General features: G+C 37.6%; 1 protein-coding gene across 1 annotated transcript; it reads right to left on the bottom strand.

Moving 5' to 3' along the window:
* Positions 1-1,310: 1,310 nt before the first annotated feature.
* Positions 1,311-16,676, bottom strand: LOC119539896 (cysteine-rich secretory protein 2-like). The gene is made up of 7 exons (XM_037843745.1): positions 16,605-16,676; positions 12,806-12,922; positions 11,922-12,009; positions 10,108-10,253; positions 9,621-9,718; positions 7,627-7,715; positions 1,311-1,438 (listed from the first exon to the last, which is right to left on the bottom strand). The coding sequence occupies exons 1-7, from the start codon at positions 16,671-16,673 to the stop codon at positions 1,311-1,313; spliced, it is 735 nt and encodes a 244-aa protein (XP_037699673.1). The 5' UTR covers positions 16,674-16,676.
* Positions 16,677-17,566: the final 890 nt, after the last annotated feature.

Raw genomic sequence — 17,566 nt, 5'->3', positions numbered from 1 at the left:
AGTGTATTATCTTTTTACTATATTGTTGGATTAATTTACTAAATTTTTGTTTACAATTTTTGATCTATGTTCATCATAGCTATAGATGTGTAGGTTTATTTTCTTTTGTAATGTCTTTGTCTGGTTTTGTTATTAGGATAAGGGTGTCTTTAAAGAATTAGTTGAGAAGTATTCTTCAATTGTATGTAAGAGATTGTGTAAAATTGACGTCAATTTTTTAAATGTTTGGTAGAATTTTACAGTGAGAACATCTGGGCCTGGAAATTTCTTTTATGGAAACTTTTGAATTACAAATTCAATTTCTTTAATAGTTATTGAAAAAATTGATTATCTATTTCACTTTGAAAGCATCAGTTGTCCATGCTAATTCACTGTCTGTCAGGCCAGACCCATTTTCTAACTACTTTTACTTTCCTCCTATTTAATTGCTTTAGATTTTTAGTGTATGTTTTCTCATCTATAAAATGGGCCTGCTTCACCATGTTATCAGTGTTAAATAAGAATGTAATAAAATACAAATGGTAGAGCTCTCTGAGATATTTATTATTATTCCTGTTTGTTCCTTGAATGGTATATTTGTATATGCTGTAAGATAATCCCCTCTTTGTTTCTTTTGTTTTCTGTTTTTTTTGTTTTTTTGGTTGACTAAAATGCAGGTAGATCAAAAAGCAAGTAAAAACAGAACTTATGAATTTTTTTAGTTAATATTTAACTTAAGGCAAATGTTTTAGAAATTGCGCCTTGTCTAATCAGTTATTTGTGCTAAGAGTATAAATGGGGTTAATTATAAATACAATAGAAATATTGCACATGAATCACATCCAGGTAGTTGCTTAGACAATTTCTTTATTCTAAAAGCTGATTACATTTGTTCAAAGAGAAGGCCGTAAGACAAACATAGACATAAATCATTGAATTCATTCTACATACAGGTGAAAAATCATGTAGGAGGAGTGAAAAAGATGTTTCAGTCTTTACTTTTTGAACATTTTGTTTCAGGAAACACGTAACTCAGTTTTATTCCAGAGTTCTAAGTTCAATGGTTTTACAACTTTAAAATCCTGAACTTGATTCAATGCATTAAATTCATGTCAAAATCCAAAGTTGTTATCATAGACTACATTACTCTTGTTCACCTACAGAAAGATTTCTATAAAGAAAAGCAGATCCAGGAGAAAATGATTTGTTACTGTTTGGAATCAAATTTGTAACTAGCATGCCTAAATTTGCCTCCTGGTATATGTCAATTAAATCTAAGTAGATGATTTGGCCCTTTTCCACTTAGCCCCACATGATGCATGTTGGATATTTTAGTAAATTTTGTTTTCACAATTGCACGTAGCCTTGCATTTTTCTTTCAGTAATGCATGTTCACAGCCAGCTGTATCCTTCAATTCTGCACAGTTACTAAGGGAATCTTCATACTCGCAACTGTTAGCTGCAACAAAACAGATTAGTCATCTCATTATCATTTTCCTCCACAGCATCAAAACAATCCATAAATTAAAAGTTGATAAGGAAGGCTAATATGGAACAAACAAGTTAGCATCACTTACACTATGATAGCTATTTCACTTCTTGAGAGAGATATGTATTAAGCCCACTGATTAATTGTGCGGGTTTGAATGTATTGTGTCCCCCAAATGCCATTATCTTTGTGGTCTTGTGGGGCAGAGATTTGCTTGGAATGTGCCCCACCCAGCTGTGGGAGATGATTCTGATGAGATGTTCCCATGGAGGCGTGGCCCCGCCCATTCAGGGTGGGCCTTGATCAGTGGAGCTATATAAATGAGCTGACTCAAAGAGAGGAAACGGAGTGCAGCTGGGAGTGATGTTTTGAAGAGAAGCAAGCTTGCTAGAGAGGAACATCCTGGGAGAAAGCCATTTTGAAACCAGAACTTTGGAGCAGACGCCAGCCACGTGCCTTCCCAGCTAGCAGAGGTTTTCCAGACGCCATTGGCCATCCTCCAGTGAAGGTACCCGATTGCTGGGGTGTTACCTTGGATGCTTTGTGGCCTTAAGACTGTAACTGTGTACTGAAATAAACCCCCGTTTTATAAAAGCCTATCCATCTCTGGTGTTTTGCATTCTGCAGCATTAGCAAACTAGAACATTAATCCATTAGTTTTTTATTTTGAACTTGCTGACATGTTTCTAGAATGAACTGACCTACTTTCTTCCCTCAGCAAACAGAATAAAATGAATGTAATTAAATGTCAACATCTGCAGAGTCCAATATAGTAGCTACTAGCCACATGTGGTTATTTAAATTTAAATGAACTCAAATAAAATGAAAAATTTAGTTCCTGAATCTCACTAATAACATTTCAAGTGTTCAAAGGTCACATGCAGATATAGTGGCTACTTATAAGACAGTGTTGACAGATTATTCCCATCATCTCACGCAGTTCTTTTCAACAGCACTGTTCTAGACTCTAGTGCCACCAGGCTTTCCCTGTGAGATGAGTTATATTTATGGAAAGATACAGGGATAAAACAAGGAGACTATACCCCATTTACACCTGGGATTCCAAACTCAACAAACCTGAAACTAGTATCCTCATACTACCCAAAAGCTGAAGTTCTTGGATAAGTCTCCCTGCACCCCTCCCTCAATCTTGGTGAAATTGTACTCCAGATGACTCAGCAATTCAAGCCAAGAATGATGTATCAGCCAGAACGCCTTCCTCTTTGTCTCCTATAGCACATCTACAAATACAGATAACGCAACAACCACCTAGTTGGCATCCTTCCAATATTTCTTCATACCACTACCAGAAAGCTCTTTATAAACACAATAATGAACTTATCATTCTCCTATTTAAAATTATCATTTGGCTGCTCATTGCTAATAGGATAAAACCCAAGCTATTTAGTACAGTGCATTCAGCAGAGGTTAAGTAACTTTTTCTGCTTTAGTTGATTTATAGCTATGATATAAATAATCTGAATTATCACTTATGATCAGTAACAAAGAATGCTAACTAAATGTGGATGCAGTTGAAAGGCAAACTGAATGGGTCAAAGGCAGTGAATGGGTCAGCTCTATTGTTCCTAATGATTTTAATAAAGTAACCCTACTTCAGAAAACCAAGGCTATTTTTACTTCTATTAATGACATTAGAAATGAGATATGTGACATTTAATTTATTCTTACCGTTTGTGACAATTTATTTGCAAGTTCTGTGAGCTAACACTATACATAAATTGGGTTTTGTCATTAAAAATGTGCACAAACACTACAATCAACCACAAGTGATCATTTATTAAGGCAAATACTATGATTCTAATTCCTCTATGGGAAAAAAGTGAGGAATTCATCATGATGAAGTCATGCAAAATAAAATGGTAATATTTGTTGTCCCTGTCCAGACTGAGTCATAATGTGATTTCACACCCTTAGATTTATATATTTTGATTTTTCAAATTACTATCTTCATTGTACTTTTTAAACTTGATGATTCCACCAAAAATATGTGTATATATTTTACTATTAATGGGCTCAGCCTAGTGACAAAAATGCATTGATGTTTCATTATGTTAGGTATGGTGTTCTGGTTTGCTAATGCTGCAGAATGCAAAACACCAGAGATGGATTGGCTTTTATAAAAAGGGGGTTTATTTGGCTACACAGTTACAGTCTTAAGGCCATAAAGTGTCCAAGGTAACACATCAGTAATCGAGTACCTTCACTGGAGGATGGCCAGTGGTGTCCAGAAAACCTCTGTTAGCTGGGAAGGCACATGGCTGGCATCTGCTCCAAAGTTCTGGTTTCAAAATGGCTTTCTCCCAGGACATTCCTCTCTAGCAAGCTTGCTCCTCTTCAAAACGTCACTCACAGCTGCACTGAGTTCCTTCTCTTTGAGTCAGCTCATTTATATGGCTCCACTGATCAAGGCCCACCCTGAATGGGTGGGGCCATGCCTCCATGGGAATAGCTCATCAGAGTCATCACCCACAGCTGGGTGGGGCACATTCCAAGCAAATCTAATCAGCACCAAAACATCTGCCCCACAAGACTACATCAAAGATAATGGCATTTGGGGGACACAATACATTCAAACTGGCACATTCCACCCCCTGGACTCCAAAATGACATTATCTTTCCAAATGCAAAATACATTCATTCCATCAGAGTATCACAAAAACTTAAATCATTTCAGTAACAAAAGTTAAGTAGAAGATCCTATCAAAATCAATTACAGGCGTGGTGAGTCCTAAGGCATCATTCTCCTTTAGCTTTGGATCTGTGGACTTAGTACAAGTTATATGCTTCCAGTATACAAAGGAGGGACATTCATAGGATAAGCATTCCCATTGCCATAAGGAGAAACAGTAAGGAAAACAGGGTTAACAGGACCAAAACCGTTCCTAAAACCCTCAGGGCAAACTCCATTAGATTTCAAAGTCTGAGAGTCATTTACAGAACAATGTTGCATCCTTGGGGCTTGAGAGAACGGGAGTCTAACCCCTCCTAAGGGCCATTGTGGCAGCCCTTTCCTCTCCAAATGCTTATGTGAGTGCTCCAACATATCCACACATTGGGGAGACCACCTTCTTGGCCCCACCCTCCTCAAACATCAGGGCAGCTCCCAGATTCCCTTCCATCTCTGGGGCACATGCTCAACCCCTTCAGAACAGTGCGGTGGCAGCCAGGCTCTCTCCAATTCCCTGGGAATGTGCTCCATCCTCTTTGGGGCTTGGGGTGGTAGGACATTTACTGAGCATTGAGGCGGAAGGCCCGCCCTCGACCTCCAGGGCAAACTCACCCTTTCCATGCATGTGGGCCACTCCGCTCTCCCAGCCCAAGACCTCTTGACTCCAGACCTCAATCTCCATGGCTCTGTCTTTGACGAAATTTTTCCTTCAGTTTTTTCCTTGTCTGTCTTCTCCAGTCCAGACTGGCAATGGCTCTGTCTGTAAAGATCTTGCAAAAATTCTGTTGGCTTCGCATGAAGCATGCAGGGGTCAAAGCCATCAGACAATAGGACTTTCCACAAATCCTTTCTGAATAATTCCATCTCCAATCTTGGCTTGTACTGAAATGGCATCTGGGTTCCATGTTTGGTTACATCCTCACATTGGGCTGTAGCTTCTGGGATTCCACCCCCTGGAAGCTCATAATTTTCCAAGCCATCAGCTTCTGGTTTCTTTGAACCCAAGAGTTCAGTCCTAAGTTTATCTCCCTCCGCTCGCATTTTACTATAAGCTGCAAGGAGAAGCCAGGGTACATCCTTCACACACAGTCTGGAGATCTCAGCTAAGTATTCCAGGTTGTTGCTTTCAAATTCCTCCTTCCATCTGACACCAGGACTCAATTTTGCCAAATTCTCTGCCACTTTAAAACAAGGATCGCCTTTCTTCCAGTTTGCAACAACACATTCATCATTTCTGGTCAAGTCCTCATCAGAAGTATCTTTAGAGTCCATATTTCCATAAACAGTCTCTTTAAAGCAGGTTTGGCCTTTTCTATCAAGCTCCTCACAATTCTTCCAGAATCTTCCCCTTATCCATTTGAAAAGCCGTTCCAACATGTTTGGTATTTGCAGACTCAACAGCAAAAGCACCCCACTTCTCTGGTACCAGCAACATGGATTTCCACTCACCAAGGCTGACCTGGCCACAGCCACTGCTGAGTGTCCAATCTGCCAGCAGCAGAGACCCACACTCAGTCCCCTATATGGCACCATTCTCCGAGGTGATCAGCCTGCTACCTGGTGGCAGGTTGATTACATTGGACCACTTCCATCATGGAAGGGGCAGCGATTTGTTCTTACTGGAATAGACACATACTCCGGATATGGGTTTGCCTTCCCTGCATGACATGCTTCTGCAAAAACGACCATCCATGGACTTACAGAATGCCTTATCCACCATCATGGTATTCCACACAGCATTGCTTCGGACCAAGGAACCCACTTCACAGCAAATGAAATGCAGGAATAGGCAAATGCTCAGGGAATTCTGTGGTCTTACCATGTTCCCCATCATCCAGAGGCAGCTGGGTTGATAGAACGGTGGAATGGCCTGTTGAAGACTCAATTACGGTGCCAACTAGGTGGCAATACCTTGCAGGGTTGGGGCAATGTTCTCCAGGAGGCTGTGTATGCTCTGAATCAGCATCCACTCTATGGTGCTGTTTCTCCCATAGCCAGGATTCATGGGTCCAGGAATCAAGGGGTGGAAACAGGAGTGGCACCACTCACTATCCCTCCTAGTGATCCACTAGGTAAGTTTTTGCTTCCTGTCCCTGCAAGCCTAAGCTCTGCTGGTCTACAGGTCTTGGTTCCAAAAGGAGGAGTGCTTCCACCAGGAAACACAACAACAAACCCATTGAACTGGAAGTTAAGACTGCCACCTGGCCACTTTGGGCTTCTTATGCCTCTGAATCAACAGGCAAGGAAGGGGATTACTGTACTGGCTGGGTTGATTGATCCTGACTATCAAGGGGAAATAGCACTGCAACTACACAATGGAAGTAAAGAAGAGTTTTCCTGGAATACAGGAGATCCCCTAGGGCGTCTCCTAGTACTACCATGCTCTGTGATTCAAGCCAATGGAAAACTGCAACAACACAATCCAGGCAGGACTACCAATGGCCAAGAAACTTCAGGAATGAAGGTTTGGGTCACCCCACCAGGCAAAGAACCATGGCCAGCTGAAGTGCTTGCTGAGGGTAAAGGGAGCATGGAATGGGTAGTGGAAGAAGGTCGTGATAAGTATGAACTACGGCCATGTGACCAGTTACAGAAACGAGGACTATGATGACATGAATATTTCCTCTTCATTTTGTTATGAGTATGTTTGTATTTGTCTGTAAAGCAAATATCTTTGCTTTCTTCTCTGTCTTATCCCCTTATCATATGGCATAAGCTGTAATGTTCATTTTGAAGGTATGATTTTAGGTGATGTGTATAACTGCCAAGTTGACAAGGGGTGGACTGTGATGGTTGGGTTCATGTGTCAACTTGGCCAGGTGACCCAGCTGTCTGGTCAAGCAAACACTGGCCTGACAATTGCTGTGAGGACGTTTGAGGCTGGTTTATTAAGTCATCAGTCAATTGACTGCAGCTGTGACTGATGACCCACCAAAGGGCGTGCCTTCCACAATGAGAGAATGCAATTGGCTGGATTTAATCCAATTAATCAGTTGAAGACTTACAAGCAAGACAGATAGAGGACCTTCACTTCTTCTTCGGCTGCCCAATGAAGCATTTCCTGAGGAGTTCGTCAAAGTTCCTGGTTCGTTTCCTGAGGAGTTAGTTCATCGGACATCTTCCTTGGAGTTGACAGTTTGTTGATGGCTCTACAGAATTTGGACTCGTGCATACCCACAGTTGCATGAGTCGCTTTTACAATTTGATAATCATCAGAGACACCTCTCATTGATTCTGTTTCCCTAGAGAACCCTAACTAATACATATGGTATTATACTTTTCATTAAAAATAACATGTAGGTCATTGAAATGTGTAAAATAATTAAACACCAACTCTGTTAAGTAACTTTTTTGTCTTTTGCATAAGGAAATTACTTAAATTGGTTACTTTCAGAAGAATTCTTATTCCTTAAAAGGAAAAAAGAAACATTAAGTCTATTATAATAGAAAGTTATCAATTCAAACTTACTGCATAGTCCATTTTCACAGTGATTGGGGCAACTGGCACAAGGTGTTCCTTCTTTATATGGGGTATGCTTTTTATTCACAATATTACCCCTGAAATTTGATATAAAAAGTCAAATATTTTTCATTTGCTGTATACTTTATGCTCCAAATTAGCATCAGTCACCAAATATACATACTTTTCAGTGTTTTTAATTGTGTCAAAAAACTGAAAAATTAAAATTCCCAGTGTGTAATTCAGATAACAACCCAAAGTAAGAACGTACTATACACACTGACCCACCTCTTTGACCATAATATCACAGGCTGAGCAACTGAAATGGGGTGAGTAGGGTATAAAGCTTTCAGAATACATTTCAATATGGCAACACCTTCTCTATCTCCCAGTAGACTCAATCAAATTGCTAAGGCCATGCACCCCAAGGTGCTAGCTAGGCATAGAACAGCCCCCCACCCAGGGAGACAGGAGAAGCCCTTGGGGGTGCAGGGAAGGGAGTCATAGTATGGAAATATAAAACTCAATGTTATAATAAAGGTTAATATTGAAAGATGAAAAATACCATAATCTTTATAACATGAGCTCAGGAAAGTAAAGCTCCATGATATTTTCTTGTTGCTTGTAGACAGCATTGGTGATTTTCAAGTACTGGAGGCATGTTTGGGGTGGGAGCTTAGGAAGGTTTGTGAGTTTCTAGAGGTGTTTTGTGGGGGATATTTTGTTTACCAAAAAGGGAATGTTAGTTTCTTTAAAAAATTTTTGATAAACACTAATCTCCAGAATATGCTGATCTTGCAGCATACCTTACTGAAGCTTGCCCTTCATTGATGATTATTATCCTATTGACCATTTTCATCATAAAATACAAGGGATCCCAAATCTCAATAGTGCCAAATGGACCAATGAAATACATCTGAACTAAGTCTCCACACAAAGTATAACTATGCATGTGAGCCTTGGAAAAATTGTGAAGTAGATATAAAAGTATTCTGGAAGTTACCTTACTCCTGCTTTCCCTCATTACTCATTGCAAATCTTACTCCATATGCCTGGCACAGATGTCCCCCTTTCACAGGCAGGCACTAAGATTGTATGCATTCTCCTACGACCTTTCACTTCTCTCTATGTAACCACATACATACTTCTCAAATTGGACACACATGCCCTAGGTTATCTATAACCACAAAATAAGTCATGTAGGAAGCTTGGATTTGTGGGTTCTCCCTGCCTCAAGTGTTAAGGACTTTAAAACATTACAAATTATATGATTATAACATATTTATAACTATATATTATATAGTTATAATCTTTGATATATCATATTTTTTTTTATGGATGACTTTAAACATATCATTCAGGTAAGGATGTTTTTCCAGCTATAAATCAAGACTTTAAGAGATGGTTCATTAGGAGCTTTCCTGTGAAAATTTTTGAGAAGCAAAGACTTAAAATGTTACTTTTCTCTGGGCTATGTGAAACATATTAAGAAAATATTGAAGTCTTCAGGGACAAAAAGAATTAATAATTAATGTCAATAATGTAAAGTGTTCTAGATAAGAGTAAGAATTTTGAGCAGAAAAGGCTGGAATCACTATAATATGTCATCCTCTTTGGCTACCTTGGGTACACCCCTGGGCTAACCAACAAGCCTCCACACTTTCAGTGTGTGAACTTAGCAAGAACTGATAATATCAAGCCTAGATAACTGCACATGACATATGCTCATGGAGTAACCCTAAGGCTAGGGAAATGCATTTTAGAGGGAAGAAAAAATTTTTTAGACATGAAGAAAGAGAGCTCCGGCATTTAATCTTAGAATTAAGTTGGTGTTCTTTCTGAGAAGCTGAATGTCTCTCAACTTTAGAATTCATCTCTGAAAATTTATCCCCCTCCCTTTACTGAAATACACTTTTTATTCTCGTTTGTTTTTGGCATGAGAATCTTTAAATATTAAATTGCAGATGATATTATTGACATTAAATTCTATAATGTGCACTTACGCAGGACAATATTGGCAAACATAGTAATATTTTAAAAGTTCTTGATTGGGACAGTAGGCAATTCCACATCCAACACGAGAAGATGAGTACCAAACAACCTACACATAAGTGAAGATATGAGAGTACATTAGAGAAGATACAAAACTGAAAAGAATGTTTCTGTGGTAGTTTGTTGTCATATAACTTAAAGAAATATTTAAATTGTTGAATCAAAGTCACAAATGTTTAAAATATTAAATTTTCATGTACATTCATGACTTAACCCATTTAGACTGCTGGAAAAATACAAAGTATGCTTTCCAATCAAGAATTTTGCAGGTCACAGATACAAAAAGGACAGCGTATAGATGAAATACCAGCCAAATGCAAAGACCATACTATAGTTACTTAGGCTTTTACCCCAAGCTGAATATTGGAGTCAGTCAAAATTTGGAGGTTTCTGTATCGGGGTATTTAGGGCAGAGCTGATATCATTCATTCCCCTTACCTGAGTATAATGTCCAATAGCTTCATTGGGACTTTTTGGCCCTACACCATAGATAAAATTGTGACTCTCATCATACCAGCTTTGAATTGCAGTTGACCAGGAAGTAGGGTCAGTTGACATATAGAGATTCTCACCACATTTCGTACCTAAGAAGGAAAAGATCACTCATCAGGAATGCAATAAGGCATTCAATGGCAAAAGAAATCAACTATATGAGCACAAAAAAGAGTGGCTACCCTTCAAACACAGTGCCCATAATTTCTTACTATTGTTTAGTACATATGGAGGGGTTCTCAGTTCCTTTTCAGGCTAAACAGCTGAAATGTGCAAGTTGTCTCTAATGCATTGATGGAATAGGTTGACCCCATCATGGAAAGCTTTGAGTAGACTGAGAGGTCCTCTTGCATTAAAAATCTTTCTCTCTTCCTGGACTGTCAAATATGCATTTATTTACATGTTAAATTCCTCATGTGTTGATGCCTTATGTGCCCTCAGTTTTGTATGTAAGCTTGCTGAAGGCAAAGACCAATTCTTGTACTTTCCCGCCTGTTCTTGTGCACTCTCATCAGCGATTTTACACTTATAGGAACCTGAATAAATCTTTAGATTGTGGTTTTGCAAATAATTTGATACAAAACTTTATAGTCAGTTTTTAAGAACCCCAAGAGGCAAATGACACGTCAAGGGACAGCATTTTCCAAAGCTTATGGGTCTCTACTTAGTCATCAAATCAGAATGTCACAAAGCCAAGCCTTCCACAGAGAATTAGACAAGTGCTTTTCATTGTGGAAGTTTCTTTCTATTTTTTCAATCACTGCAATTAATATTTACATTTGACATGCTTCGTAAAGAAAGTATAAACTACTCTGGATATTTCTTTTAGTAGAGATGTAAAAGAAACTAAGAATCTAACAATAGACTTGGATCTTCAAGACCATTAATTTCAATCTACAGAATGTAGTCATCAGTCTTCCATAATTCCATTAAAACCATATCACTGAATATGTAATGGCTATGCTACTGAAAAAGAGGGAAATTATTCAAAATTTTTCAGTTAAGACATGCCTATATGTGTATCATTTTTGATAAAATAAGTAAATATTTATGTAATAGTTCATACATGCAAGTTTTTTCTTTCAGTTTTTATATTCTTTGATAGAAGTTCTTTTATATTTTTTAGTCTAATATTGTATTGCATGCATTGTATGAACCCAATACATAAAAAATATTTGACTGTTTTATGCAAAAAATTAAAAAGAAAATAGTAAAAAATAAAAAAAAAACCCAAAATGGTCATTCTGATTTACAAATGTTAAATATTTTTAGAACAAAATTTAGGAATATTTTAACATATCTTAACATATTTTATGAGTATAAAAAATAAACAGATTTCACAACAAAAAAAGGCTACATAATATCACAAAAGGGCAGTGGGTTAAAAGTCAGAAAGCCTTGTCCTGGCTTCAAATTCAAGTATATGACATGACTTTCCAGGCATGTTCTTGGGTAAGCCATTTTCCACCCAAGTCCTGGTTTTCTAATATTTAAAACTGGAAAAAGTTTGATACATGACTTGCTTTACTCATGAGCTGATTCAGAGGGACAAATGAAATACTATGTGAGAAATTATTTGTAAAATGTAAACAATCAACAAGCACAAAATGGGACCTCTTTTAATTATTTCTCTACAGATACTTTGACTTTAAAAAGAACAGTATAGTCAACATATATTCGTAAACTATGCAGCATCATAGAATAGAATACTATTACTTTATTGATTCATTTATTAAACAAATATTTAGTAATTTACATACTGGTTTTTCGGTCATCCATACTACTGTGTTCTAAAGTGCACCTGTTTGCCCACTTTTGGGCATTTGCTGTTGCTTCTCTGCTCCATTCCTAAATATCATAAGAAAATAAAAGATACATATATATATATTTAATGATGCAAATACAATAAAGCATATGCCTTATAATCAGATGAGTAGATTAATTTGCAATATTTAAAAATTTCTGTACAAGTACCATTTAATTATCTTTGCTTATTTTTTAAATTTTGTTTTGATTTTTGGTGTTTTTACCTGCCCCATGTCAGTTTCTATACTAAAAGTAGTATATAGGTGGTATTCTGGAGTTGAAAAATCTAAGGTATTTATTTAGAGTATTTATGATAGCACAGTAGCCACACCTAATATTTTTTAGTAATGATCCTATGTTAAATAATGACAAACATGTAGTATATTCTAATTATATTCAGGAAAGTAATGAACTGGCCTAAGTCATTCCCAGTTCTTTTTGTAGCCCACTACACACACGGGAGATAACCAGGTTCTTAGAAACTGTCCCTAAAGAAGTAGGCTACTTATCCCAAATGGCACTGATTCAAAAGGGAAAGGGTGTTTCTTGAACCTAGACTAGGACAGTGAATAGAAAAATGTAATGGTTTTATACTGCATGTGCAAAGATTTAGATTTTGATTTTGCCTCAACTTAATAGTCCTATAACCTTGATAATTTACTTACCCACTCATAAAGTGAAAATAAGAAATACTGCCCTGCCCACATAACAGCTCAAATAAAACAACAAATGAGAGGCAGACTTTGTAAATTACAATGTTCTTAGGAGATGCTAGCTGCCAGCTGCCTGCAAGTTCACAGCATGTTCATACCACTTTCATTATATTACTGCTTATTACCATCTTTAGCATGTTGCTGGCAGGTGGAGAGACTCCTTTCCTTAGTTCATTGTGTTTATTTACAATCTCCTTTTGGACTTGAGTTTGGGTGGTTAGCAAAGCACCAAAAGCTGGATCCTAAAGGGAAACAAAATTAGAAATATTTTTTACATTCTTGAAAATTTCAGGTAATGGTCAATACATCAACCAAGGCAACCAAGATTATTTTAAATGGGTTCAATTTAAGCCAGCAATAGTTAAGAATTGCCTATGGTTTTTAAGCTAAAGCGATGACTTTTCAGAAGAAAAGCCTTTGAAGTTTTGGGAATGGGGATGAAATTCACGGCCTGACAATTAAATTAAAAATTCCTTTGTAGACACAAATGCCAATTACTGGTTTTAACAGAAGTTGTAATGTAATTTTTCTAGGCATATGAGTGTCCACAGAGGTGACGACAGGATCCCTTAAGACATATGCATTTGCATATGCATTCAGCCTGCAGCACTGAGTTGGTGATGGGGGGGCGTGACTTATCCTAGATTTCAAAGGTGCAGTCTTTGTGCACATCTGACATTCAAGACTTGAGTAAAATGGTTCTACCTATTATGTAGCAGATTGTAAAACTCAAAGGATAGTTTTACGACATTAAAAAAAAAGATCTCCGAAGCAATGTGGAGGGAGCAAAGATATCCAATCACTGGACTATTACTGACTTTTATCTTTTTATTAACAGAAGAATAACTGACAAGTTATTAAATCAAGTGCCATCTTTCCGGTTTGTGTGTGTGTGTGGGGGGAGGCAGTCTAGGCCAGGGTGTGTGGGGGCAGGTGTCAATAACCAGCACTAGGGACAATCAATTTGCTTATCTAAATCTATGCAAGAGTATGATGTTATATGGGGATGAGCAAAGTTTTAAAAGTTAATGTAAATCTAAACTAAGGGACCATCATCCCTTGTAGATTTTCCCCAACACTTTGGAACAAGTTACCAAGCTCCACTCTCCCTACTGAGTTTCCATATGACCATTATCTACTTAATCATTCATTTCTCCTGCCTGTCTGTCATGTTCTTGAGGACAGGGGCAGTTAGTGAATGCTGCTGTATGTACAGGAGCTAGTACATTCCTAGCTGCTGACTCCTACATTGGAAGGAATGCACATTTGAATATCAGCAGTGGCTGGTCTCTTCTTCACATGAAGGTGTAAAATAACTGCCTGGATATTTCTTATTGACCCTCTAAAACCTTCTTAAAGTTTTAATTCAAAACATGTAAAATGTCAATTCTTGAGAAAGGGGAAGTAAATATCTCCTGCTTCTTGCTCCACCTAACTTTATGGATGAAAATTCTGAAGAGATGCATTTATTATTTTTTTTACAAGTATCAATAAAGCTTTTATTAGATGACAGGAAATATGCAAAATATTTGATAGGCAGGTATGACATGAATAAGCAATTATAATACCAGCTGATAACTACAACTTTAAGAGGGATCTACTAGATATAGAGGAAAGGGACATGGATTCTTGCCTGAGGTCAGGAAAGGCTTCAGAAATGATAATTGTGGACTGACATTTTGAAGGATGAATACGAGTTTTCTGGGTATTATGAGAAGGCAAAGAAAATCATTGTGGGCAGAGTGTATATACAACATCTGATCAGGACACATTTAATGGTGACAAGAACCAAATGATATCCCATTTTTTGATAATTTTATAAATGAAGACCAGGAGATGGACCAGATAGATAACAGTGTACTTCAAAGGTATATCAAAGGAAATCTATATTTGGGGGGAAAATCTTGGTAAGAGAGCAAACTGTATGAATGAAGCGTAATGTGATGGGTTGATAAACTGTCTTCGGACAGATTATTTGATTTCAATAGCATAATGACTATGTTTCTGAATGCCAAATGAACTTTGAATCCAGTGTCAGAGTTCTCTGGTTGGAAAGCCTAAAGCTAAAGAAGGGTATGGGAAGCTATAGCCAAACTTCTTTCAATTCAGAGGCTTTCTGATCAGGAGATAAACATTTTACATGGGCACATAAATACTCATAGTTGAAGTGGATGATTGACTCTATTCCTGGAATTATTAAAGCAAAGTAGCATTTTAAAAATAATTAGAGCATCTGAGTTCAAGATCTGGCCCCTGTACACACTAATTGTAAGACCATGAAAAAACAAAACAAAACAAAACACTAAGACTATTAGGTGCTTTTTTTAATTAAAAAAGGTATATTTAGTCTCACACAATAACTATAAAAAGTAAATGTGACAAGGTATGTTTAGAAGCTGTGCTAACTTAAGCATTATATAAATATATTGCTAATTTTCTATGTGAAGATGTTGAATGGGTTAAATAAAAGAAATCAGAAAAGATCTTGGGGCAAGAGTAGTGCTATTAGCTTTTCAGACCTCCAGACCTACGCTGATCAATAGAAATATAATTCAAGCAGCATATGTAATTTTAACTTTTTTGGTAGTCACATTAAAACATGTGGCATTAATTTTAATAATGTAGTTTATTCGTAGTGAGTTGAAGGGTGCCCCCCCCCCAAAAAAAGAGGTATATCCACAACCTAACTTGTGAATGTGGCCTGATTTGGAAAAAGTTTCTTTGTGGATGGAATTAATTAAGGATTTGAAGAGAGAACATAGTGGATTATCTGGGTTGGCCCTAAATCCAATGACAAGTTCTCATAAGAAACACACAGAGGAGTAGGAGAGACAAAAAGGAGAAAGTGGTGTGAAGGCAGAAGCAGAGATTGGAAGGATGTGGTCACTAGCCAAGAACACTAAGGATTGCTGGCACCCACCATAAGTTAGGAGAGAAGGGCATGAAATGGGACCCTCTGGAGCCTCCAGTGGGAGAGTGGCCCTGCAGACCCCTTGATTTCAAACTGCTGGCCTCCAGAAGTATGAGAGAATGAATTTCTGTTGTATCAAGTTTTTGGTAATTTTTATCGCTGTACTAAGAAACTAATACATTATTTAACTAAATATCAAAAATGTTATCTCATTTCATCATGTAATTGATATAAAAATTACTAACGAGATATTTTACCTTCTGGGTTTTCTGTGTGTATTATTAAGAAATCTGGTGTGTATTTTATACTCACAGTATATCTTGATTTGGAGTTCAGTACAGTTCAAGTGTTCAATAGGCACGCATGGCTAGTGGCTATTGTATTGGATAGCACAGTCTCAGACTTTCATCTAGATAATTACGTTGTGTCCTAGTCTACCAATGAGTACTTTGTGATGTATCAGACACTGCTGTCGCTTCCACTCTCAAAGATATTTCTAGTAGCTTGTTGTAGTGGTTTGGATCTATATGTACCTAAGAAAAACATGTTCTTAAAGTTAATCCATTGCTGTGGGTGTGAACCCACTGTTAGTAGGAACTTTTGATGAGGCTATTTCAGAAAAGGCTTGACACACCTCACTCAGGATAGGTCTTAATTCTATTACTGGAGTCCTTTATCAACAGAAGCAAGACATAGAGACAAAGCCAGGGAAGCAAGAGCTGAAATCATTAGAACCCAGAAGAGAAGGGGAGAGACCAGAAGATGCCACCATGTGTCTTGCCACATGGCAGAAAAGCCAAGGATTTGGGGGAGCTGGTCTTTGGGAATAAAGCATCACATTGATGATGCCTTGATTTCTACATTTTTTCTGGCTGTGACTGTAAGCAAATAATTTCCTGCTGTTTAAGCCAAGCCGTTTCATGGTCTTTGCTTGGAGAAGCCTGAGAAACTAAAACATTTGAGAATTTGCAAGGTGCCTGTCAACTATGAAAGATTTTCCACCATAACCTTACCTTTCCATCAGCAGGTAAAGATGTAAGCAGCACAGCAGCCAGAAACACCACCATTCGGAGTAAAGCCATTGCTGGGAATTACATAAAAGAGAACAAAGGTCTGCATTGAAACATTTAGTACATGGACTTCTAACTAACAGGGGAAAAACCAATGTACTGTTCTGGGATATCCCAAAGAAACTGATTTTCAAATTCATTAATAATGTACTAAGAGAAGAACTGTCATACAGTGCCAGCGGAATCATATTAGAGCCAGCTTTGCCTGTGATAGGGACAGTGAGGAACAAATTAAGAACTTGACTGATGACCTAGAGCTTGCAACTATAAATGTTAAAGATGTACTACACTGTTTGTTTGCCTAGTTCCATTATCCCCACATCCACCAAAAAGAAAATGTGGAAAAACAGATTCCTCCATAGTCAATGATGGTACTGTCATTTATTGTTTATCTCAATTTTTTGAAGAGTTTATTTTCACCGTGTACCATTTTCTTGGTTTGTGTGAAGTTAATTTCATGTATGACTTGGCTAGGTTACGATGTCCATTTAGCTGGTCAAACACTGGCCTACTTGTTACTGTGAAGGTATTTTGTGGATGAGATTTGCAACTATAATCAATTGACTGCATCCAAAATCAGTTGATTGCTTCTGCAGTCAACAAAGATGATTGCCCCAGCATATGGGAATCTCCTCACGCAATTAATTGGAGGTCTTAAAAGCCAGAAATGAAGGTTTCAGAAGTTAGAAGAAGAATTTCTGCCTCAACTTCAACATGGGCTCTTGCAGGAACTTCCAGCTAGCTAGTTTTCTCTCGGAAATTAGGACTAGGGACTTTAACATCACCCTTCACTGGATTTTCCAGTCTGCAACCTGCTTTATGAAGTTTGGATTTGCCAGCTCACCCCCATGATCATGTGAGCCAACTCTTTATAATAAAAAAATGAATAAATAAATAAATAAGCA

This window comes from Choloepus didactylus, chromosome 7 (assembly GCF_015220235.1).
Source record: "Choloepus didactylus isolate mChoDid1 chromosome 7, mChoDid1.pri, whole genome shotgun sequence".
Classification (NCBI taxonomy): Eukaryota; Metazoa; Chordata; class Mammalia; order Pilosa; family Megalonychidae; genus Choloepus; species Choloepus didactylus.
The sequence above is the reverse complement of the archived record's forward strand: the minus strand, read 5'-3'. Positions and strand labels throughout refer to the sequence as shown.

What these genes read in the sequence shown, in the direction of transcription:
- LOC119539896 (XM_037843745.1), bottom strand. Translation starts at nt 16,673, where the DNA reads ATGGCTTTACTCCGAATGGTGGTGTTTCTGGCTGCTGTGCTGCTTACA. An exon ending in TATGGATGACCGAAAAACCA is followed by an intron (nt 10,254 to 11,921) that starts GTATGTAAATTA and finishes TTTCCTTCTTAG; the next exon opens with GTACGAAATGTGGTGAGAAT. An exon ending in GTTTGCCAATATTGTCCTGC is followed by an intron (nt 7,716 to 9,620) that starts GTAAGTGCACAT and finishes ATCAAATTTCAG; the next exon opens with GGGTAATATTGTGAATAAAA.